Genomic DNA, 25,257 nt, shown 5'->3' with positions numbered 1-25,257 from the left:
TCCTATGACCGAGTGTCACTGCAGGAGCCTCATGCCGCCTCACCTACTGGTGACTCTCTGTGACTCATGTTCCTTTCCTATGACCGAGTGTCACTGCAGGGGACTCAAGCTGCCTCACCTACTGGTGACTCTCTGTGACTCATGTTGCTTTCCTATGACCGAGTGTCACTGCAGGGTCCTCAATCTGCCTCACCTACTGGTGACTCTCTGTGACTCATGTTGCTTTCCTATGACCGAGTGTCACTGCAGGGGACTCAAGCTGCCTCACCTACTGGTGACTCTCTGTGACTCATGTTGCTTTCCTATGACCGAGTGTCACTGCAGGGGACTCAAGCTGCCTCACCTGACAGTGACTCCTGAGATCCAGGAGGACTCATGGAGGGTTAGTTTGGGATTTGTAAATCAAAAGTACTCACGTTCACAGGATTTCACGTATCTCCAATCTGAAAGTAAGAAGAAAATTAAGGGTTTGTGAAATCAGACAAAGCAGCGAGACATTGAAGTATGTTAAATATAATATATTTATTACCATTAATGGAACTTACCCATTTCTGCAGGAAATGTTTCTGTAATAAAAGAAAAACAAGTGATGTATTAGATCCCAAACGTTTTTACTGTAAAACATAACCCAGTACTCCCTGCCCTTCCCCTAATGCCTCCCCTCCACCTCCCACCACTGCACCCCCCACTCCCTGCCCTTCCCCTAATGCCGCCCCTCCACCTCCCACCACTGCACCCCCACTCCCTGCCCTTCCCCTAATGCCTCCCCTCCACCTCCCACCACTGCACCCCCCACTCCCTGCCCTTCCCCTAATGCCGCCCCTCCACCTCCCACCACTGCACCCCCACTCCCTGCCCTTCCCCTAATGCCTCCTCTCCAGCACCCACCACTGCACCCCCACTCCCTGCCCTTCCTCTAATGCCTCCCCTCCAGCTCACACCACTGCACCCCCACTCTCTGCCCTTCCCCTAATGTCTCCCCTCCAGCTCCCACCCCTGCACCCCCACTCCCTGCCCTTCCCCTTATCCCTCCCCTCCAGCTCCCACCACTGCACCCCCACTCCCTGCCCTTCCAATGCCTCCCCTCCAGCTCCCACCACTGCACCCCCACTCCCTGCCCTTCCCCTAATGCCTCCCCTCCAGCTCCCGCCACTGCACCCCGACTCCCTGCCTTTCCTCTAATGCCCCCTCTAGCTTCCACCACTGCACCCCCACTCCTTGCCCTTCCCCAATGCCTCCTCTCCAGCTCCCACCACTGCACCCCCACTGCCTGCCCCAATGCCTCCCCTCCAGCTCCCACCAATGCACCTCCCACTCCCTGCCTTTCCCCTAATGCCTCCCCTCCAGGTCCCACTATGCACCCCTACTCCCTACCCTTCCCCTAATGCCTCCCCCCCAGCTCCCACCACTCCCGGCCCTTCCCCTAATGCCTCCCCTCCAGCTCCCACCACTACACCACCACTCCCTGCCCTTCCCCTAATGCCTCCCCCAACTCCCACCACTGTACCCCCACTCCCTGCCCTTCCCCTAATGCCTCCCCTCCAGCTCCCACCACTGCACCCCCACTCCCTGCCCTTCCCTCAACGCCTCCCCTCCAGCTCCCATCAATGCACCCCCGCTCCCTGCTCTTCCCCTAATGCCCCCCCATCTAGCTCCCACCACTGCAACCCCACTCCCTGCCCTTCGCCCAATGCCTCCCCTCCAGCTTCCAGCAGTGCACCCCCACTCCCTGCACTTCCCCTAATGCCTCCCCTCCAGCTCCCACCACTGCACCCCACCACCCTGTGTGTCCAATTGTCATGTTTCGGCTTGTCCTCCCCGGCACCCCATAGGGGAGGTCACACACCCACAGATCTCACTTTCTCAGAGCTTAACATTCTCAGCACACAGTAAAGGACCAGGGAAAAGGGCATTAAGATCACAGGTAATGTAGCCTCTTTATTGGATCAGGCAGATCATGCCACTATATCTGATAAAGGGGCTGAAAGTACCGCGGCCAAATCGTTCGCATGAGAAAGGTGCGAAATACCAAAAGTTTGCACCTTTCTCATGCGAACACACATACATTCTCACGCACACACAACACACCCATAACACCCCCCCACCCACACCCTCAGCACACCCACACCCCCAACATAAACAAACCCCACTTACCTGCATCTTCACGCTGGGTTCCTGCAGCGCCAGTTCCCTTTCACTTCCGGGATCGGGAACCGGCATTGCAGGGTCCTTTTCTTTCTTTTTTTGTAACGGAAGGCTGAGGGGGTGTCCCCCGCAACCCCTGCTCACTATACCATGAAGTATAGTGAGTGGGGCGATGCGGGGGACACCCCTTCAGCCCCCATTTTTTTTTTTTACAATGCTACCACCAAAGATTAGAACTTTTGGTGTTCGAACCTTTGGTGGTAGCATTTTTAGAACTTATGGTCAATGCGACCATTTATTTTCGGTCATTTCGTCCTAAACCGATAAAAGGACCTCCTATTTTGAACGCAATACTGGCTCAGTGTCCTTGCAAGCAATACTTCGGGGGGATTTCAAAGTGACCCTGAGGTATTGCATTACCCCCTACCTGTGCATCTCTCAAATCCGAAGGATTGAAATTGACTGCATTGGGAGAGTAACTTTGTGCATTAGAACAAACGTACCCTATTACCCCAACACCACAAGCCCTAAAGGCGTCAATGCTAAGTTTCAGGCTCTAGCCGACCGGGAAGCTAAATTATTGTCTGAGCCGATCCAAGTCCAGAAGTCTGGGAAGCCGATATGCCTGAGACATTGTTGGCCAGACTGTTGTGTCACGAGTACAGTATGACCTACTATTCAGAGGCCAAGGGGTCCCTGATGCAGCGCTCTCAGGATATAAATAATGTCTTTATTGGCCTTTTGGGGTTCACTAATCAGGAAACATGGTCTACTGAGGCTGTTCACTGAGGTGGTAAAGATGGATCTTCAGAATCAGCCCTATGGATAGATTCTGAGAGGCCCCCCTATTCTGGTGACCAGGACGACACTAATGTCTAGCCAAACTCTATCAAGGTAGTGTGACTGGGCCGTAAGGCTTAGACTTGGGAGAGTGTGGGTGGTGATGGGTTCAATTAAGCACACACAAAGCACTCTAATAACTCAAGTGAGGCAGAATGTATACAAATGCACTCCTATTTATTAGGCCTTGAACCAACTCTTATCAATGATAATCACAGGGAAGCAAAACCACTAACCGTACACTATCAACATATGTACATGCATCATTACGACCTCCAACACATGGTATAGGACGACAACAGCCCTTGCAGCCGTTCCTGCAGAACCGCTCAGTTTCCACTGCAGGAAGGGGAGGGTCCAAGCCGCACATATTCTACCGGATCGGTCTTTTCTCCACAATACTTCTGACCGAAATAAAATCTCTTTTCATTTTTGCAACACATTTTTCTTAATGAAAGAAGTCTTTTGGCACGTCTCCTTTTAATATCAACAATCGTTTGGTTTATTTTTTCTGCATTATAATTTATTTTAAAGTTGTATTCCTCCCTTCTCTAAAGTAAAATGGTAAAAGACTGGTTAGCCTTTTATTGTCCCCTTCTAACTTCTCCCCCTCCCCTTCTTTAATGATTTGTGTCAGTCCTTCCGTTTATCCTTTTTTAGGAGTTATTTTGACTTAATCTGTTTTCACACCACTATATATTTTGCTAGATTTGATGAGTTTTATGTACAACTCAACGAGTGCATTATCAGTGAAATGTATGTGCATTTAGATTTTTCATCCAGTCATGGATGACCGGTTAATTTCTTATAATCGACCCCTCAAAAAACATGTTTTTACCTCTCGGGAAGCCCACCAATCAAATACTCATCCAATCAAACACTCATCCAATCAATCACTCATCCAATCAATCACTCATCCAATCAATCACTCATCCAATCAAACACTCATCCAATCATGGCTCATCCAATCAAACACTCATCCAATCATGGCTAACTGGCATGGACCTCAAAGAGTTATTGCCGAAGCTATCCCCAAGTGACAAAAATGCCCCGACGGCTTGGTAGCAACTAACAGCACTGCAGACAATCAAATCTTTCTGGGCAGCCTCGGGTTTCAGGGTTGCAGTAGTCCGCAGTTCTAGGCCACCTGGAAGTGGAAACGTACTCCTCTCTGACCGCCCCCCTCAACCCTCGCACCACACATATCATCGACATCAAACAGTTTGACTGCATTTCCCCCAACCTTTCTAACGGCCCAAAACATCTTTAAAATAGCCTTTATTACATACAAGGCTGTGGTAACACAGCCACACCGGTACCTAGCCCAGGAACTGGTCAAATTAGGAAGCCAGAGCAATTCCAGATGCCACATCATTGCAAGACTGGAAATAAATAAATGCCCAAAAGCAAAAACACAGGAAGAGAAAGATCTCCCATTATGCGCCAGCACTGTGGCACACGATCCTAACCCACCTCCGCACAGCACCATTATGCCTGCAGTTTACAAAAAAACGGAAGACCTTGCTATATAAGGAATTCCTCTAAACACTCGGTGCAGCAGGTAATAGCATTCAGGGGATGCGGCTCTCATTCTCACCTGGACTCAACCATTGTGACGCTCTCCATTGCTTGCCATCTACCTGTGCCCGATACAAGTACAAGAATGCTGACATATTGGTTTCTCATTGAGCTGTGCATATTTACATGTATTTCAATTAAATAAGTGCGTTGCGATGATTGGAAAAGCCTTCCCTATCAACATTACCTCTCGGGTGGGCCTGGACTCATATCTACCTTTTAATTCTGCGAGCCGCTGGGCATGGCGTCTGATGCTCAGCAGCGTCGTCTCCATTCCAGGGGCATCTTCCTGGGGCTTCAGAGCCTTCACTTCACTGCACCTGAGAATTATAGAAAGATGCTGCATATAACCCTCGGCCTCCAGTGACAAGTAAGAGTAAAGGGGGTCTTAACGGTGAGATAAGGGGGAGGAAAAAGAGACCCCATTCCTAAAGATGGAAGGAGGAGACGGTGGGCTCGGGATCTCTACATTCTGATACATTTTGAATAAGAGATCCCTGGGTAGGACAGGGTGGGTTTGTGAATCTCTACATTTTGATACATTCTGAATGAGAGACCCCCAGGGAGGAGAGGATGGTGTGAGAAACCTGAAGGTGTCTCACTTATTAGTCCCCAGAGATCTGTCATCCAGGTGGCCAGGACACGGCCATCGCTATCAGATCCAGTTCCTGGTGCGGGAGGATCACATGGGTGAGGGGTCTTCGGGGAGTGGAAGTGGGACACTGAAGGGTGAGATGCGGTATCCCCTTCCTTATAACACCTTTTCCCCACCCTACTCTGTAGGATATCTATAAACTCAACCTCTCCCCTTTTTTGGCACAAACATGTTCTCACAGACCGATTACCATGAAAGACAACGTACTAACATCAGAGACGTATACCTGACATGTCCCAAACAAGGGTCAGGCAGAATCAGGCAATTGGCGATAACTACACACACCTGACTGCCTTTTCCCTTCCCCATGGGGATAAAAGGCGGAGCACGAGAACACACTCTGAGCAAGGCCAAGTGCATGAGGAAGCAGCGATTCCAGGACGCAGGTCAAAAGAAGGAGAAAGGTGGCGAGACCTGAAAGGACATCAAGGAGGGAGTTGCCCATGCCCTTTTCAACCCAGACCCACAAAGCCTCTGACAAAAGAAATATAAGGCCGGGAATCGCAGTTGGCGAATGGTGTGACGGATGTCAGTGGTATATGGAACACTCCCGCACTGATTACCAGGGCGGAGAGATGAGGTTGCCATCGTGGTACCGTCCTTGACTACAGCAGCAAAAGAAACACCAACGAGTTCAGCAAAGCCGGTGAGTCGGAAGAACCTGATAAGGGGCCTCACTGTGTTAGGCTCAAAGTTGCAGTGGCAACATTAAGAAGATTAAAGGTACAAAGCTCATTTGTGATCGATTTGGTACCAGAGATGGAATGGTCCGGCGTCTCATGGGCACTCATTCGGAGGCCTCGGGCTGTTACCATCTGTCCTGAACAAAGACTGTGTTGAACGTAAAAGATATAGAAACAACAAGTACCAGGAGGCCATAGGGAAGGCCGAAGTGAGGTGTCAAGGTGGTCATACAAGGGTCCAGCCAAATCCCTTGTACAATCGAAAGTCTTTGACACGTTGTTAAATGTTTAAGTATCCGAGGGAATTGTGAAACAGGCGTTTGTGCCCGACTGAGGGAAATGCTGTGGCAACCCGTGGGTGTGTGAAACCCGCACTTGTTATAGACACTAAGAGCGACCCAGCGAGACGTGATCGCCCTTCGGAAGTCTATGTGAGTGAAGTTGGCAAGTGCTTTAGAAGGTCTGAGCGCGGATGAGGGAGACCTAAACTAGCTGGATGTTTAAAAAGAGATTGGGACTCTCTGATACTACAAGTAAAGAGATTTTAATTGAAAATGCAGCAGATTGTGATGGCAAACGTGAACCCGACTGAGGGATGTCCACAGTGAGTGGTTGGTCTGAGCCCGACTCAGGGAGGCTAACGTTGTGAGAAGGAGTCCGGCTAAGGGGGATCCACGGGTGAAGAGTAATCGCCCGACGTAAAGAGAAATAGAAGGAACCTTTGTTTTGTCGTTTTGTGATACATCAAGCCCTCTGAAGCCAGGGACATTGCCTGAAAGAGTCTTGGACACAGACGGTCCTGATGTAAAAAGAAAAGGAACTGTAACGGTGTGCTTTAGAAGCCCAGGAGTGTGCTGCGCTCACGAGTCCCGTCTTGCCCCGTGCTAGAAAACGTGGGGAAGGGAGACCCCGGCAATAACATCCTGACTTATTATTTTGTAAACACTTCTTTCTTTCTTGTGAACATTATCCCACACATAGTTTGTAACATAGCAGTAAGGATTGGCAATAGGTTTCTTGGTATAGGCCTTTTATATTTGACTAGACTCCACTTGGACAGTATTATTATCATTTGATGGTCGTAGCTTGCTCCCATCTTAGAATTAGGTTTAGATAAGGCGTATATCTCACCCATTTTACAGTTTAATAAACACCCTTGAACTGTGATCACTTGTGTCTGTCTTGCTTTGATACCAGGCCTTTCTTACAGTGGGCACAGGGATATCTACATGCTGATACATTCTGAATGAGAGACCCCCGGTGATGAGAGGGTGGGCTCAGGGATATCTATATTCTGATACATTCTGAATGAGAGACCCCCTGGGAGGAGTGGGTGGGCACAGAGATCTCTACATTCTGATACATTCTGAATGAGAGACTCCTGCAGAGGAGAGGGTGGGCTCAGGAATCTCTACATGATACGTTTTGAAGGAGAGACCCCCCAGGGAGGATAGGGTGGGCTCAGGAATCTCTACATGATACGTTTTGAAGGAGAGACCCCCCCAGGGAGGATAGGGTGGGCTCAGGAATCTCTACATGATACATTCTGAATGAGAGATGCCCAGGAGGAGAGGGAGGGCTCGGGGATATCTACATTCTGATAGAATTGGGGGGTAAAGGGAGGATTGCCCCCGTTTGTATTGCTTCACTTTCATATCTTTATGTTTAAATACTAATAGCGAGATTTGGGGGGGTCAACTTTTTGGTAAATTAAGTGTAAGTTTATGAGGTTGAGATTTCGGTAGGTGATCATTTCAAGACGACTTTTAGGACAGGTGAGATTTTAGTAGGTGGTTAAAAGACATAGATCACTTTTTGCCATATACTTTTCATTGTATTTGTTTACTGCCAATTTTTCACTGAGGTGGGGGTTGGTAGGGGAGAGGGTGGCGGGCTGGGGGGGGGACAGGGATATTAATGGGCCTACACCCATCCTTTACAGAAAGAAGCAGTAAAAATCATATCAGTGATGAAAAATGCCCGGTAAAAACCCATAGAAATGTTGGGTGGAATTTAACTTCACAATTCCTGGGATGAGAGCGGTGCCTTTAAAGATACCTCTCTCTTCCAAGTCATTCCCAGGAAAAAACTGCCAGGGACATTTTCATGGACACTAACAGGGAGAGCTAACTTCCCATTAAATATCTGAAGGGAAATGTTAGCGACAGGGAACGTCTTAAGGGGGCACTAGATAACTTAGTGGCCTGCAGAGGACTATTTGTTAGAACCTCTGGCCCAAAGAAAGTGCTGTCAATAACAGTGGCACTGGAAGTAGTGTCTCTGATTCCAGTGGTAGGGTGGCTGTGCACTATAATGGAATAGACATACTACGTATTGGAGGGAAATACCCCTCTCCCTGTCCCCTTTCTGGGGCTTGACCCTCCCACATTAAGCAAAGCTGAAGACATCTCTGGGATGTCTGCACAAGGGCAAGTCTCCCAGTGCCCAGAGGCCATGCTTTAGGCACTCTGCTCAGCAGGCTTTTTAGGACAGCTAGGCTGACCTCTGGGATGGTCAGTTTTTCTACAGTCCCAGCAGGTGCTAGGGAGTCTGGGAATTACTGAGGAACCACCACTCACCTTTGGGTTAGTGGTGCCATCCTTCTTTTTGGACCCAACCACGAGGGGTTACCCACTTCTACATTGAGGCCCTGTAAGAAGGGAGAATGTTGGCCGGCCTTACCTGTCCCCTGATCACTGTGGTGAACTCAGTGAGAGACCCACAAGTCAGCCATCTTTGCTAGTTCCCTTGGATCAGTGATGATGGAATTAGCTAAGTGCTAATACAAGTCAGGGAAGCAAGCATACAGGGGGTATATATATTTTTAAATCACACATAGAAATGCTAAATCTCCCAGAAGTTAAGATGGAGCCGGGGTCTGTAGTGTGTAATAAATGTGAGGAACAGAGGACAACCACTGGGATAAAAGTGTGTCCACATTGAGGGCACATCAAGGCAAGAGGAGACTTACCTGCTCAAGACACTCTTCACATCCTAGAGAGAGAAAGAGAAAGAGGACAAGATAAATAGTCATCCCACATTGTTCTAAACGTTGATTTCCATTTTACAGAGAGCCTGAGCTTTGATTCAAGGAAAGAGTTAGGTTGCTGCATTATCTAGTCTAGGAATCAGTTGAACCTTCTGGGACGTTTCTGGTCAAACAATGCAAAGCTGCGGATCACAAAATCAGACACAGACCCACACCCTATCTGGTGTTTCTGAGTAATGGAAGCAAAACGTCACCCAAAACCTTGAAGGTGACCTACAGTCCTCTCGCTTTAAAGCCATATCCTGGGGTTTCTAAACAGTTTCTTCTGAGCTGCTGGTTTTGTTGACACACTCTGCCAGCTTGGACATGGTTGCCTGTACTCAGTGCAGTGTGCGTTGCAGGTTCACAAGTGTGCATGTGTAGGAAGGTAGATGCTCAGTGTGTGTGTGTGCATGTTTGTGTGTGTGTCTGCGTGTGTGTGGGTCATAGAGATGCACAAGGAGTCATGCTGTTTGTCCTGGTTTCTAATGGTTGCTGAAGTTCTAGAGAAGACACAAGGCTCCATCATGCCACATATCACCTTGATGTCGCCAACGTGGTGTCTGGGAAGCAGAGTAGTAGCCTGCAGCGAAAGCGCGGGGCATCCATAACTGGCGATCAAATGTTGGTGCCAGAGCCATAGCTACATTGTTTGTGCTGGGAACTAGAGCCACTGTGAATGAAAGGTGGGGGTGGGGGGGACAGAGCCGGACATTACTGGGGTATTTGAGGCTGCACTTACATGTAGTGACTTTGTCATACATACAAGGCATTAACTGCGATTAGATGGCATTACTGAGAGGTGCTGAGGTGGCACTTTGCATCTGCAGCACCTACACACATGGGAATGAACATGACATACAGTGACTTTACAGGCATGCCAGGCACTAACTGGAATTAGAGGAGTTTGAAGCTGCACTTTGCGTATAATGGCAACAACTGCACACATGTGAGACTGCACATACTGCACTCAGCATTAGAGGGCATTACTGGGGCATTGGACTAGACTAGCTGTCACAGTGCAGCATTCGCTGACCTAGCGCTCTCTCTCTCTCTCTGCGCTGTCTCAGTGACAATTACTCTCTAGATCCATGGCATGGTACAGGCTTTCTCTCTCTCTCTCCATCAGTGCTGTCTGTTTTTCTCTCACCCCATTCCCCATCGCTCTCGCTCGCTCTGTGTGTCTCTCTCTCTGCCTCCCCCTATCATTCCCTGTCTCTTTCTCTCCAGGCTCTATCGCCGTATCTTGCTCTCTGTCCTTTGCCAGCTCTGTGGGTGTGCCGCTCTCTCTCTCTCTCTCTCTCTCTCTCTCTCTCTCTCTCACTCTCTCCCTGTCCAGTTCTGTGATTGTGCCACTCTCTGCACAGTGGTGTATCAGTGGGCGAGAGCGGTCTTTCATGCTGTCCCTCTCTTTCTGAGGTGTATTGTGAAGTGCACTCTGTTGGTTCTCTCTGTATGGACAGTGTGGTGTGCTCACTCTGGTTCTCTCTGTCAGTGTGGTTTATCCCTAGCACTAGTGTAGTCTGGTGTGCGCTCTCTCTCAGAGTCATTGCTGTCTAGTTTTCTCTCTCCTTCCATCTCTGTGTTCCTCCATCCCTCTGCTTCCCTGTCCCTTCTACCCCCCGCATCCTCCCCTACCAGTCCATTTCTGTCCCTCCCTAACACTCCCTCCATTCCCCTTCACCTCTCTTTCCCCTCCCTCCTTCCCCATCTGTCCCTCTCCCTCTATTCCCCCCTTTCTCTCTGCCCCCTCTCTCTTTCCCTTGTCCATCTTTCTCTCCCCCTCTCTTTTTCTTGATAGTTTATGTTATGTGTGTGATTTGTAGAGCGCTAACGGCCACACTCGGGCATCAAAGCACTTGCTAACCTGACCCCCGGTTTGAGGAGCAGAGAATGTTCTCAGTTTGGTTTCGGTAGTGTGATGGGCCAGAAATGTGAGGCGGACAACTTTTAGATCATTTTTCAAAGAATGCTGTTTTATTAAATCAAAAGTGCAAACCTACGCCTCACTTGCCCATCTCTCACAGGGATTTCTCTGCCTAAATAAACGAAGGCAAACACTCCAGCATAACATTTCTGGCCCTCAGACTTATACATAAACATAAACAAGAAATCATATGGCAATGCTTGTATTAGCAACACATTCAAGTCTTTGATTGTAACCTGAGCGAATTCCACTTCCCCAGGTTTTAAGTCAAGGTTAGTTCCGTTGAATAACACAAAACAACAAGAAAATCAAGGGTTGAAACAAAGTTCCAACACAGTTTTTGGCCAAGTCAGTTTGTTAAGAAAAACTTCCAACACTCCACAGTTCAACACAGAAAAGATCATTTTCCTCCAGGAAATGCACAAGTCAAAGTTCCTTAAACAGTACCAATGGGATTCTTGGTTAGGATGTTTTCCATCACAACTTAGTTGATTCACAAAACACAGTTTAGTTGAAATCTCATCACAGTGCGTCTCTCTCAGCACCATTAAACACAACCACTTCTTTGTCAGGATAAGGCCACAGTGTTTCTCTCCTAACACCGTGAGCAACACCTGCTTCCTTCACAGTACATTCAACTTCTGTCTGGGCCACTTTATACCAGGACTTCCACTTCCACTTCTGTCTGGGTCACTTTATACCAGGACTTCCACTTCCACTTCTGCCTGGGTCACTTTATACCAGGACTTCCACTTCCACTTCTGTCTGGGTCACTTTATACCAGGACTTCCACTTCCACTTCTGTCTGGGTCACTTTATACCAGGACTTCCACTTCTGCCTGGGTCACTTTATACCAGGACTTCCACTTCCACTTCTGTCTGGGTCACTTTATACCAGGACTTCCACTTCCACTTCTGCCTGGGTCACTTTATACCAGGACTTCCACTTCCATGTCTGCCTGGGTCACTTTATACCAGCACTTCCACTTCCGCCTGGGTCACTTTATACCAGGGCCTCCACTTCCACTTCTGCCTGGGTCACTTTATACCAGCACTTCCACTTCCGCCTGGGTCACTTTATACCAGGGCCTCCACTTCCACTTCTGCCTGGGTCACCTTATACCAGGACTTCCAATTCCACTTCTGCCTGGGTCACTTTATACCAGGACTTCCAATTCCACTTCTGCCTGGGTCACGTTATACCAGGACTTCCACTTCCACTTCTGCCTGGCTCACTTTATACCAGGACTTCCACTTCCACTTCTGCCTGGGTCACTTTATACCAGGACTTCCACTTCCACTTCAGTCTGGGTCACTTTATACCAGGACTTCCACTTCCACTTCTGCCTGGGTCACTTTATACCAGGACATCCACTTCCACTTCTCTCTGGGTCACTTTATACCAGGACTTCCACTTCCACTTCTGCCTGGGTCACTTTATACCAGGACTTCCACTTCCACTTCAGTCTGGGTCACTTTATACCAGGACTTCCACTTCCACTTCTGCCTGGGTCACTTTATACCAGGACTTCCACTTCCACTTCAGTCTGGGTCACTTTATACCAGGACTTCCACTTCCACCTCTGCCTGGGTCACTTTATACCAGGACATCCACTTCCACTTCTCTCTGGGTCACTTTATACCAGGACTTCCACTTCCACTTCTGCCTGGGTCACCTTATACCAGGACTTCCACTTCCACTTCTGCCTGGGTCACGTTATACCAGGACTTCCACTTCCACTTCTGCCTGGGTCACGTTATACCAGGACTTCCACTTCCACGTCTGCCTGGGTCACTTTATACCAGCACTTCCACTTCCGCCTGGGTCACTTTATACCAGGACTTCCACTTCCGCCTGGGTCACTTTATACCAGGACTTCCACTTCCACTTCTGCCTGGGTCACTTTATACCAGCACTTCCACTTCCGCCTGTGTCACTTTATACCAGAACTTCCACTTCCGCCTGGGTCACTTTATACCAGGACTTCCACTTCCGCCTGGGTCACTTTATAACAGGACTTCCACTTCCACTTCTGCCTGGGTCACGTTATACCAGGACTTCCAATTCCACTTCTGCCTGGGTCACTTTATACCAGGACTTCCACTTCCACTTCCACTTCTGCCTGGGTCACTTTATACCAGCACTTCCACTTCCGCCTGGGTCACTTTATACCAGGACTTCCACTTCCGCCTGGGTCACTTTATACCAGGACTTCCACTTCCACTTCTGCCTGGGTCACGTTATACCAGGACTTCCAATTCCACTTCTGCCTGGGTCACTTTATACCAGGACTTCCACTTCCACTTCTGCCTGGGTCACTTTATACCAGCACTTCCACTTCCGCCTGGGTCACTTTATACCAGGACTTCCACTTCCGCCTGGGTCACTTTATACCAGGACTTCCACTTCCACTTCTGCCTGGGTCACGTTATACCAGGACTTCCAATTCCACTTCCGCCTGGGTCACTTTATACCAGGACTTCCACTTCCACTTCTTTCTGGGTCACTTTATACCAGGACTTCCACTTCCACTTCTGCCTGGGTCACTTTATACCAGCACTTCCACTTCCGCCTGGGTCACTTTATAACAGGACTTCCACTTCCGCCTGGGTCACTTTATACCAGGACTTCCACTTCCACTTCTGCCTGGGTCACTTTATACCAGGGCCTCCACTTCCACTTCTGCCTGGGTCACTTTATACCAGGATTTCTACTTCCAAACCATCCTATGTTTTAGGATGCTCTGAGGTCCCAACCCGCCTTCCCCCTTTTTACAAAAACACTGTGCAGAGGGTGGCTGACAGTAACAACATCCACTTACACACACTGGACATGTCCCGCTAATAGGGTCAGACAAAGTCAGGTACTCAATGCTAAATGCATACACCTGATACCGATTAGCTCTCCTCATACAAATAAAAGGCAGCACCCAGAGACACACTCTGAGCAAGGCAGAACACGAGTACGAGCAGGACTTCTGGGAAGAAGGTAAGCCTACTGGAGCAGAACGACGGACCGAGGGACGGAAGCAGCGGGACGGAAATCCCAAGAGTTCCTTACCAGAGGTCGTTGCCTCCAACAGGCCGCGGATGACACGTGGAGAAGGCCAGATCCCACAAGTGAAGATTGCATTGTGTTCCGAGGCCACCAGAGACCATCCTGGGTGAACGGACGAGTTGGGGAGGCGAGGTCAAGCCTGTAGTACTAACCTGGACTCATGAACTGAAAATTGTAAAAATCCAGAACAGAAACACACAGCCGGTGTGTTAGGAAAGCGATCTGAAAGACCGGTGTGTGTTAAGAGGTTTTTGAAGTAGCAACATTTATCGCAAGTGGAGGCTGCATGCGTGTGAATGAAATGTGAGGAAAGGCAGACCTCTGAATGAACTTTAAAGTGAACAAGTAGCTGCAAAGACAGCGATACTATGTAACGGAGTGGTCAGGTGAAAGGAAGTAGCCCAGTCGAAAGTCTCCGTTACAAGTGAGCTGTTTGAAACATAAGCGTATGATCAGCAAAAGTGAAATAAAGAAGAGAACTCCAAGTGACATTTAGTCAAAGTGGTCCTGTGAAGGTCATAGTTAAATCCATTGCACAATCTAAAGTCTGGGTGGATTGCTGCTCTAGTTTCTGATTCCCTCTCACCTTCAGTAGATCCACGTCCTGTTGCTAACACTTCCTCGCCAGCTCAGGGGTCAGGTCCCTGGCAGTGGATCGTTGCTTGTACAGGTCTATAGATTCCTGTCTCACCTTCAGTAGCTCCCTGTCCTGCTGCTGATACCTCTGTTCTATCTCTGGGATCAGGCCCCAGTCAGTGGATTGCTGCTCCTACAGGTCCATAGATCCCTGATCCTGTCTCACCTTCAGTAGCTCCCTGTCCTGCTGCTGACACCTCTGTTCTATCGCTGGGATCAGGCCCCTGTGGGTGGATTGCTGCGCTAGTTCTATAGGTTTCTGATCCCCTCTCACCTTCAGTAGATCCACATCCTGCTGCTGGCACTTCCTCTCCAGCTCAGGGGTCAGGTCCCTGTGGGTGGATTGCTGCGCTAGTTCTATAGGTTTCTGATCCCCTCTCACCTTCAGTAGATCCACATCCTGCTGCTGGCACTTCCTCTCCAGCTCTGTGATCAGGCTCCTGTGGGTGCTTTGCTGCTTCTCCAGTCGGGTCAGTTTCTCCTGAATCTTCTTCATCTTCTCCTCTTGCTCCTTCTCCAGTCTGCTGAGCAGCTGCTGTTTCTCCTTCTCCAGGAACTGCTTCAGGTGCTCAAATGTACTAAGGATGTTCTCTCTCTGCTTCATAATGTTTCCCTTAAAAATAGATTTAAACAAACAATAGACGCATTATATTTCTGATTATTATATTAACTATCATACAATATCTTACATATAACACCTGCAGTGGTTCCCTCTCAATAACTCTTAAAATCATAAACCTAACACACGTGAATTACCGACTGGCAATGATTATTGTTTATAAACCAGTTTTTATTAAGTGTTCTCCATATTCCAATATTATTCATCATATCCGTGTTCAAATACACATTTTTGTTAGTGTTGACCAATCGTCCTATCCCATTCCTCCTTCCTCTCCCTCATTCTACCCCCTTCCTTCCCTTGCCCCCAATCCCCTGCCTCCCCCCTCCTGTAGTATCTCGTACCGATGTGCCCCTTCTCTCAGGCATCCATGTCCCATTTCCCCCATATCTTCTGACACTTCCTCATGGACCCACCGCCCTATTCATGTACATGATCTGCTCCATTCTACTAAAATGGCCCATTCCAATCTCTCAGGTTCCCATAGTGGGCATTTCCTAGGTCTTCCATTTTGCCACTAGGTCCCTTTTTACCACCATCGATGGTATGTGTATCAGTGTCTCTTCCCCTCTACTTCCTTCACACTCCCCTCTTATATGCAGTAACATCATCTTAGGAATGTTCCCACTTCCCTTCCACATTTGAGACACCGGCCATGTGTTACTCTACCCCTGTTATGCAGTCTATCTCTGGAATGGTGTACTCTGTGCAGAACGTTGTATTGTATGAGCCTCATCCTGGATGATACATTAACCTCTCTTGAAGCCACTCGCGCTTCTATCCATTTTTCCTCCTCCTGGGTTCCTGGGTCTCTTTCCCATCTTCCTTTCAGGTGTGACATGGGGGTGGGGGGTTATTTATGACTTGATATAGTGTTGTTATCCCTTTCCCCTCTATTTTCTCTGTGAATAGATTAATCTCTGGGCGAGGAGGGGGTGTTTGGGGAAGTCCAATTCCCCTCCAAATTGAGCTTCTACAGCGTGTTTTAGTCTCATGTATTTGAAGAATTCTTCCGGGCCCAGTCCATATTTTTCCTGCATTGTTGGAATGGGTTAATCTCTATTATCCACTATATCTCCCAGTCTGCATATTTCCTTTTCCACCGAATGTGGCTGCCTCCCTAGCTTTTATATCTAATATTGGGATTTTCCCACAGTGGGGACTGTCTGGTAGCTTTCCCCTTCCATCCCATTGCGTGTGTGACTTCCTTCCTGATCTGCACCAATCTCGAGAGTACCCTTCGCCCTGGCTTCCGTACAGTATCTGTAAGGTGATTCAGCCTTCCATTCGCGACAGTTTCAGTCTTGTGTGAGCTAGATTTCCCCAACAAATACCCACTCCTTTGCTACCAGCAGATGGGCCGCCCAGTAGTATTTCCATATATCCGGCAGTCCTACCCCTCCTTCATATACCGCTTTTGAGAGCATCCGCAGGGCTATGCGTGGATTCTTGTCACCCCATAATAGTCCTCTTTATAGCTTCGATGCTTGTGAACTGTATCTTGGTTGTCTTCACCGAAGTGTTCTGCAAGACATATAGCAGTCTGGGCAGTGCCATCATTTTTAATAAATTGACCCTTCCGAGCAGTTTTATAGGTAGGTTAGCCCAATGTTCAGCGTCTTCTTGTAGTCTGCGATTTATTGGTTCTAGATTATTTTTAAGAAACACATGTTCTTCCTTTTTGCACGGTTATACCCAGATACTTAAATCCCACTTGCTCCGCCCGCAGGGGGCATTCCTCAGGGACTGCATCTTTTCCCTGCTGTACTGGTATTATGACTGATTTCTCCCAGTTAACTCTCCAGACTGGAGTAAATTCCGAACTCCCGTGTGGTATCCATTACCCTTGGGCCCGTTCTTCTGGGATCCCTCAGATATATCAGAAGATCGTCTGCATATAGAGAGATTTTATCTTCCCAGTTCCTGGGCCATCAGAACCCTTGAATTGTAGGATCCGCTCTAATGCACTCAGCTAGTGGTTTGATCGTTATGAAGGATAGCAGCAGCGACAGTGGACATCCTTGTCTCATGCCCCTCTGGAGCGGGAAAATACGAGATATGTGCCCATTCACTCTAACTTTCGCGAGTGGTTGTGCATTTAGTAGTTGGGGCCCAGGCCTATTGCACCAAACCAAAGGCCTTCTCTAGTGCCATTATTGCCTGGGGACCCTCCAATGAGTCAGATAATACTAAAGTGTAATGTGCCCTTCTCAGGTTCATCCTTTTGCTCTTCCTGGAACAAAACCACATTGACCCGAGTTCATTAGCTTGCTTATTACCCCTACTAGCCAAGTTGCTAGTATCTTGGCTAGGACCTTTGCCTCTCCATTCAGCAAAGATATGGGACGGTACGAGGCACATTTATCGGTGGGTTTACCTTTTTTGTGTATTATCACTATTGTAGCCGTTCTCACGTCAGAGTGTGCCTTGTGCACAGCTTTCCATGAACATGTCCCACATTGGCTTGACCACATTGTCTCTGATTTATTTCCAAAATTCATTCGGGATTCCATTTGGTCCTGGGGTTTCCCCGAATTTAAGCTCTTAATTACCTCTTGCACTTCCTCCATCGTTATATCAATATCCATTATTGGTCGCGTTTGTTCAGCTACCTGTGGCAGGTTTACCCCATCTAAGTATCTCCCAATTTCAATGTCTGTAGGATCTCTGTAGGCCCTGGGACCGCACTGTATAGCCCCTGGTAAAAATGTGCGAAGTTGTCTACTATTTTTTCCCCTTCCGTGTAGATTGTTCCCTCCTCATTACCGATGCCCTTAACCCATCTGGACTCCTCCTCCCGTTTCTCCAACCATGCAAGCATCCTTTCACCTTTGGACCCGAGTTCATACACTCTGGCTTTCATGGCCCAGCATGCCTTTTTTGCCTCATCTGTCACCACTTCTTTGTATTGCCCAGCAACTTTTAGCATCTCTATTTTAGATTCTATTGCTTGTTCGTCTATGTGCCTCTTTTCTGTCCTAGCCACCTCTTCTTCTAGTGTCTCCAGCTTTTCCTTTCTTTCTCTCCAATATCGCCTTATTGCTGCCTCTGCCCTTCCCCTAACTACTGTGTTATACTTCCCAAAGTGTGCAACCACTCTTCGCTGTGCCCTCATTCAATTCAAAGTATTTCCCTGTACAGTCTTTCATCTCCTCCCGTATTGTCTCAATCCCTAGGTGGTATGTGTTTAGTCCCCACTCCCCTTTCCCCTGCAGTCCCTCCCCTCTTATCATAATATACAGTGGGTGCATAATCCGATATCCCTCTTGTCAGGTATTCCGCTTCCAATACCCTTCCGGTGATGGTACATTGTACCAAAAAGTAGTCTAAGCGAGACATTGAGTCGTGTGCTCAGCAATAGTACGAGAACTGTCTTTTACCGGAGTGTAACCCTCTCCAGACATCCCCTAATCCTGTTGCCTCCAAAAAGGTCGCCAGTTTGGTGCGCGTCTCCCGCCCGGGAGTTCCCCCATCTGAGGACATCTATTCGTCCGTGAAGGACGTCAGTAAAGTCACCTCTCACTATGGTTACATTTGCACCATGTGTTGCCAATATCGCCTGTATCTTGTTAAGTAAGTCCGGTTGTAATGGTGGAGGTGCGTACACATTCAGTATGGTAATTGCTTCCCCCCATAATTCCCCCGGTCACTACCAGATATCGTCCTCCCCTTCTCTCTCCACTTGACCCAACTGGAATGGAATGCTATGATGTCACGCGCAGGTCTGTGGCCACGTAGCGACCTCGGAAATCACCCAAGAACGGACAACAATCCTGCGGCAAGATTCGGTCTGGCAGCCCTTTCATGTGGAGTAAATGGAGGTTGCCATGGAGATTGACAACAAAGACATTCCTACCGAGTCACGTGAGGAACCAGCGTACGCTACGACGGCCTGTCCACGTTCCGTCTCCGCCCTCCCAGGAAGTTAAATAGTCGTCCCTTCCTGTGCTCCAGTGCTTCTAATTGAAGTTGTGCCATTCCGTTCCTCCGACAAACTACTTTTCGTCCTTGCTTGAGACTTACTTGTGGATATCCGGCTTTTGACTCCTGCTTCGTTTTTGGACCTGACCTTGCCTCTCGATTCTGCTAAAGTTTTGCCTTTCTGCTATATGACCTCGGACTGCCTTGACCTGCTATCTCTCTCCGATTCCATTACGATGCTTACCGGTGTGGGACTCCTCTCCTACTCCAGCCCGCTTCCCTCCAAACTCTTCCCGTACCTTCCGGCATACTGCAGTAGGGCAGCATCGCATTTTGACACCTTCAGCGCTTCACTGTCCTTATGCAACTTTAATTCTTCATGCTGCGGTAAGCTATCTGAGTTATTTCTGGGAACAAATTGTATTTCTGCTCTCTATCACCCGGCTCCCTTATACCAGTGCTCCCGAACTACCTGTACCATAACGCCTTGCAACTACCAGCAACTTTGGATTACCTTTCTTCATGCTATTGTTTAACATCCGTATAGTGAACTTTCTCCAGTAACGAACCGCTCAACCCTTGGAAATTCTAGTGCACATTGAACGCTCTGCTGATCAGTGCACCATCCCGTCGCCACTGCGTCCCTCGTGCCACCCGGGGTAGTATCCTACACTAACCTTCCCGTTTGTTATTTTCTCCCATCGTTGTTACCTTTTGGTTCGGCTTTGACCTACATTTTAGTGGTAAGAATTGAACCCTGACTGGGAGTGGGGTGGTATTAGGGGTTCTTTTGTCTATCCAGTACTCATTACCCATGGTTTCTTTTGGTTTGGGAATCCTGTCCTTAGCAAGACAATAACAAGGTACTTGTTTCGCTCTCTAGTGAGATTGCATGTGTTTATTGGTGTTCGGGCCACTAACGCTTGTTATTTCTTTTTCAGCATTGGTGTAAGCGGTGCGTGTGTTCCCCGCTCTTTTGTGAGATCAACTCCTCTGTCTGTCTTTTAATACAGCAGAGGGGTGTGTCGTAAAAAAGAGTTTCCCTCAAGTTGAGGAGGCTTGTATTCTGGGAGGTCGTTTTCCAATCAAGCTCGTTGTCGATCCCGGCCTTGTGGCTTTGTCTACCTCCGAGACGACATCGCCCCTAGCAGTATAGGTGCAGTGAGTAACATACGACTGATGTGGACTGCCACCCCGCTGGAGCTTCTGTAGTATCCCGCATGTTCCACCAATGTGTATTGACCCCTGCCCAGAAACCTACACTCTGAGCCATCAAGTGTGTTTCCTGCAATAGTACTATGCAGGCTTTATGCCTCATCAAATACATTGTCACCAGCCCCTCTCTACATCTCATAATTTCGGCATTTCACAACCCTACATTCTCCTTGCATCGTTCCGTGTAGTGTCATTTGCCTCTGCGTTGTCCTTTCCCAGGTGCGAGATCCCTTGCCTTGTTGTTAAGTCAAGATGTATACCGAACTGCATTTGTGCATGTCTAACTACCCATATTCTCTCGCTCCCTGCCCCTTGACCTCTCGAACAAACCCAACAACACCACCCTCCCCCACCCTATATTTCCCCCCAACTTATCTGTTGACCCCAAAACAACTATTGCTCGTCCGAACCCTTGATAGGGGTCTCGGGATTTGCAAGGGGGGCTATGCCTGCTGGCCGCTCTACCCGAAATCTTGATTTTTACCCACTTGAGTCTATTGCTTATTCACTGTTGTTGCTCTCATTCTCCCCTCCCCACTCCACCCACCTCCTGGGCCCACATCAATGTCAATTATTTGCAGTCTATCTTGCATATCTGCTGTTAACTGACTTCCAACTGCTTTTCCCTTCTCACAGTGGGGGCCATTTCTGTTCCTGCATTTTTGTTTTGCCCCTTCTGCTTTATGCATTGCAGTGGGCCGATTGTTTCTGTCCAGTCCCATGCATCAGTAGGGCACGTGACGAACCTAACTCCCTGAGGTCTGCAGACTTTTAGTGTTGCTGGATAAATTGTGGCATACTTCATTTCTTTTTCCCCTAGCTTCCTGTGCACCGCGTCAAAGGATTGCTGCGCATTTTGTACCACTTTGGTGAAGTCGGGGTATATTGCAATCCTTGCCCCATTATACTTCAGAGTTCCCTTCTTTCTTGCTGCTTGTAATATTACATCTCGATCGCGGTAATTTAACAGTTTGGCAATGATTTGTCATGGTGGGACACCTCGCAGTGGCTCCTTACTTCGTACTACGTGCCCTTTCAATTGAGAAACATTTAGACAGCCCATGTGGGCCCATCTTTCTTCCATCTGCTGCGTCCTTTTCTACATTTTTATCATGTCTCAAGGGGGTTATTACATCTTCGACAGACGATATACTCTCTTCCGCTTCTCCTACTCGCGCTGACACTTATGCAGGTACTATCTCCGGAGACTGACATCCAGACCTACTGCATCTATCCTTTGCTCCAGCTTTGTCTTTGCCTCGTGTACGGCTCTCAAGATTTCCTGGGTAGCCTGAGATTCTGTGTTTCCCATGTCCTCCATTGTCGACTATGGTCTTGTCTCCGGTGCTTGTTGTGTTTTGGGCCCTCCTGTCCTATATGCATCAATCTTAAACTGATGGTTTGGTTTCTTGCCCTTATACTTATCCATTTTCATAATTGGGTGTAGCGTGGGTATCACACTTTTGCCCTCTGTATAGTCTTCCAGACAATTCCCTCTGCACTCTGTCCTGCCCCGCTCCCTCTATCTCCTTTGTTGCCGTGCCTCCTTGTAATAGCTCCTTTTACCAGCCCCTCTTCTGCAGGGCTTCCCATGCACCGTTTCACTGTTGACCTGGGGAGGGGGCTTTTTTAAAATCCTGATGTGTCCCTTGCCCCAATTCCGTTCGGCCATAGGGCTCTGGTTAGCCGATTGTCTGGAGGCGACTCCCAGCGCCTGACGATGGGTTGTAGTAGCTACTTGTGTTCCTTGCTGGTTGGCGCTGGGTACTGTGAGAAACCAGAGGGTGTCTCACCCGCTAGTCCCCACGGATCTCTCTCTCAGGTGGCCAGGGCACAGCCATCCCCTTTGGATCCAGACCCTGGGGGTGGGCCAGCGCGGGAGGATCATCTGGGTCAGGGGTACTTGGGGAGTGGGAGTGGGACACCTGATGGCGAGATGCAGTATCCCTTTCCCTCTAACACCTTTAACCCCTCCTACCAGGTAGGATAACGGGGAACTTTAACTCCCTCCCCTTCCCTACATGAACACTGCTACACCGACCGCCCACTCTGGGAGAAAACAGACTAATAACTGAGCAATGTACCTGACCTGTCTGACTACCATGGTCAGGCAGAGTCAGGCAATTACCTTTGACAATACACACCTGACTTCAATTGAACTTCCCCACACAGATAAAAGGCAGAGTACGAGAGCACAATTTGAGTGAGGCAAAGCATACGAAGGCGTGGTTCTTCCCAAGTAGCAGGTGAGCCAATGGAGAGAGACAGCAGACCGAGAAAGGAGAACAAGGAAGGAGATACCCTTGACCTTTTCGACGAGTGATCGTTATACTCGTAGGAACTTGAAAGCAGCACGTGAAAGGCCAACAAGGGAAACCGAAGAATCCTGCATTGTGTGCCTGAGATTTCCGAGGCCCTCCTGCATGAATGACCGAGTCTGGGAGGAGCAGCAGCCACTGTGGTATCGTCCTTGGCTCCGAGAACAAAGCCGCATACAGAGAAATCAACACAGCCGGTGAGTTGAAGAAAACTGCACGAGACCGGTCTGTGTTGAAACGAAGGTTGCAAGCAGTAAGATTGTTACATGAAAAAGCGAACGTTGAAGCGTTTGATGAAAGACGCAGGTAAAGGCCAGACGGCTGATGAATTGTTTGAAAATTTAACATGAACGAAGATAAAAAATAGCAGAGTGGTTTGGCACTGCGTGTGTGCCCAATTGAAGGTCTCTGACTGATGTATCCCACAAAAAGTGGCAAAAGGAAGTGTAATATGTCAATCGGAGGATAGCTCAGGGGTCAGCGTGCTCGCCTTGGAAGCAAGACGACGTGGCGCACCACAGGTTCGATCCCCGGGTCCGCGCTTAGAAACCTCTGGGTATTAAGCGCGTTATAAATAACCTATCATATCATATCATAATGTGAAAACAAAGAATAGAAATCGAATAAGAATGAATCAAAGTGGTCCTGCAAGGATATAAGTAAAATCCATTGCACAGTGGAAAGTCTTCGATTAGGAATAAATGCATCAAGGTCTGAGCCCGATCGAGAGAGACCTATTGTGAATTGGTGTAACAAAGGGGTCGGAGCCCGGCTGAGAGAGACCCAGGGTAAACAATGCACCCGAGACTTTTGGCCTCATTACACTGTAGGCGGTAAGGGTTTACCGGTACCGGTAAGGGCACCGGTACCGGTAAACCCTTACCGCCTTACTACGAGTTCCCTTTGCGGGACCTGACCTTAACGGCTGGTTTTACCAGCCGTTAAAGTAGGGTGCCGCAAAGGGACCTTGGTGCTAATTACGGTACCGCAATTTGCGGTACCGTAATTAGCACCTTCCCCATTGCCATTGAGCCCTGTGGGGGCAAAAATGGGAATGGGGAAGTGCCTTGGTGAATGGGGAATTACCGCCCCCGCTCACCTTGGAGTAGGGCGGTAATTCCGCCATCCACCAAGGCGGACACGGTAAAATACCGGCGGCAACCATGGCGCTAATAGCGCCATGGTTACCGCCTACCGTGTAATGAGGCCCTTTGTAAGCGTGAGACTCCTGAAGAGAAAGTAACTTTGGCCCTGGTTTATATCCTGAACTGCATCCTTGTGCTGGAGAAGCCAGAATCTTTGCTAAACTCGAGTGTGCCACCTTGCCCCGTGCTGAAAACGTGGGGAAGGGAAGCTAATTGACCGGCTGTCCTGACATATTTTTTATCGAACACTCTTTCTTTTGCATTCATCATTTTCCCACACCATTTGTATTTAGAAGAAGGGATTGGCAATAGGTTTAATAGCATAGGCCCTTTTTATTTTGAAAAGACTCCACTAGGACTGTGTTATTTTTACTTTGATGGTTGTAGCCTGGTCACATCCTTAAATATAGGGTTAGATAGGCGTTCATCCAACCCATTGAAGTTCAATAAACACCCTTGAACTGTGATCACTTGTGTCTGTCTTCACTGTTTGAGATCATGCCTTCCTTACAGTACCCAAGCCCAATGGGTGGTTGTTATTAGTAGACCCGACCCCTCGTTGGTGCTAGTGTCTGGCTGCTAGTGTAGTGTGTCAGCTAGCGATAGGTGGTAATACATAGCTGGCTGTGGTTGTCGATGTGTTCCAGAGATACTGCAGTCTCTGGTTCTATAGTTCCACTGCCAGGCTGGGATAGATGTGTTAGGAAGTCACAGACACCGACAGGAGTCGGACTCTGGGAGGGCGCGCTCGGGTTTGCTTCTGCAGGTAAACTTTCTGTTGTCACCGAGTCTCACGCCCTCAAAGCACTGTGAATGGAACTAAGCTTCAGGATTCAGGACTCTGTGATTCCAGGAGGGGTAGCCGGGGGTGGGGGGACTCTATCTCCCACCTCCACACAGAGGACTGTGGTGATAATTCCAGCCCCAGCCCCGGTTCCAGGCCCCTGTGCCCCTCTCTCTGCATCCCAACCTACCGGTCCATTACTTTCATCCTGAGCTCCTCCTCCCAGCCATTCCGGAGCTCACTCCGTTCCCTCCTCCACAGGTCCTCCCTGACCTCCAGACTTCACCCATGTGTACCACAAGGATTCACCTCCTCATCGATTTTGTTCCGAGGTTTAGCACTGCCGTTTTTGGTGCAAATACCTTTCGGGCCCTCAATCACGGGGCGGGCAGCACTTCTTTGCTGCTACTCCACTACCTCCCCGCCCCCCGATGGGAAATGATTTATAAGCTAATGGTCAGCAGACTGACAGCAACGTTCTAGTTCATAGATTGTTCCTCTAGAAATGGCCGTCAAGTTCATGCAAGGACTGGTTGAGAGTACCGGTCTAGTCATTCCACTATTATGGATTTATGGATCAGAATGGGTGTTAGAGGGGCACAAATGCCAGAACCTCTCTCTGTCTGGTTTAGAACATTGTTATTACCAATATGTGTACCCCTACAGCTTTTTTCATTTGCACGCATCCAGTTTCGCCATGCTCGA

General features: G+C 48.6%; 2 protein-coding genes across 2 annotated transcripts in view; both read right to left on the bottom strand.

Annotated features, from left to right (window-relative positions):
* LOC138520575 (E3 ubiquitin-protein ligase TRIM39-like) overlaps nucleotides 1-25,257 on the bottom strand; it is a 551,427-nt gene that overhangs the window by 91,022 nt on the left and 435,148 nt on the right. The gene's annotated exons all lie outside the window — the stretch shown is intronic.
* Nucleotides 419-25,257, bottom strand: part of LOC138520576 (E3 ubiquitin-protein ligase TRIM39-like) — a 36,534-nt gene continuing 11,695 nt past the window's right edge. The window contains exons 3-6 of the mRNA XM_069632912.1: nucleotides 14,717-15,163; nucleotides 8,873-8,895; nucleotides 546-566; nucleotides 419-443 (exon numbers count right to left, since the gene is read on the bottom strand). Of these exons, the coding sequence (XP_069489013.1) occupies nucleotides 419-443; nucleotides 546-566; nucleotides 8,873-8,895; nucleotides 14,717-15,163 (516 nt within the window). The remainder of the gene's footprint in view (nucleotides 444-545; nucleotides 567-8,872; nucleotides 8,896-14,716; nucleotides 15,164-25,257) is intronic.

This window comes from Ambystoma mexicanum, chromosome 13, assembly GCF_040938575.1.
Source record: "Ambystoma mexicanum isolate Mex_15411 chromosome 13, UKY_AmexF1_1, whole genome shotgun sequence".
Lineage (NCBI taxonomy): Eukaryota > Metazoa > Chordata > Amphibia > Caudata > Ambystomatidae > Ambystoma > Ambystoma mexicanum.
This window is presented reverse-complemented; position numbering and strand designations above follow the sequence as displayed.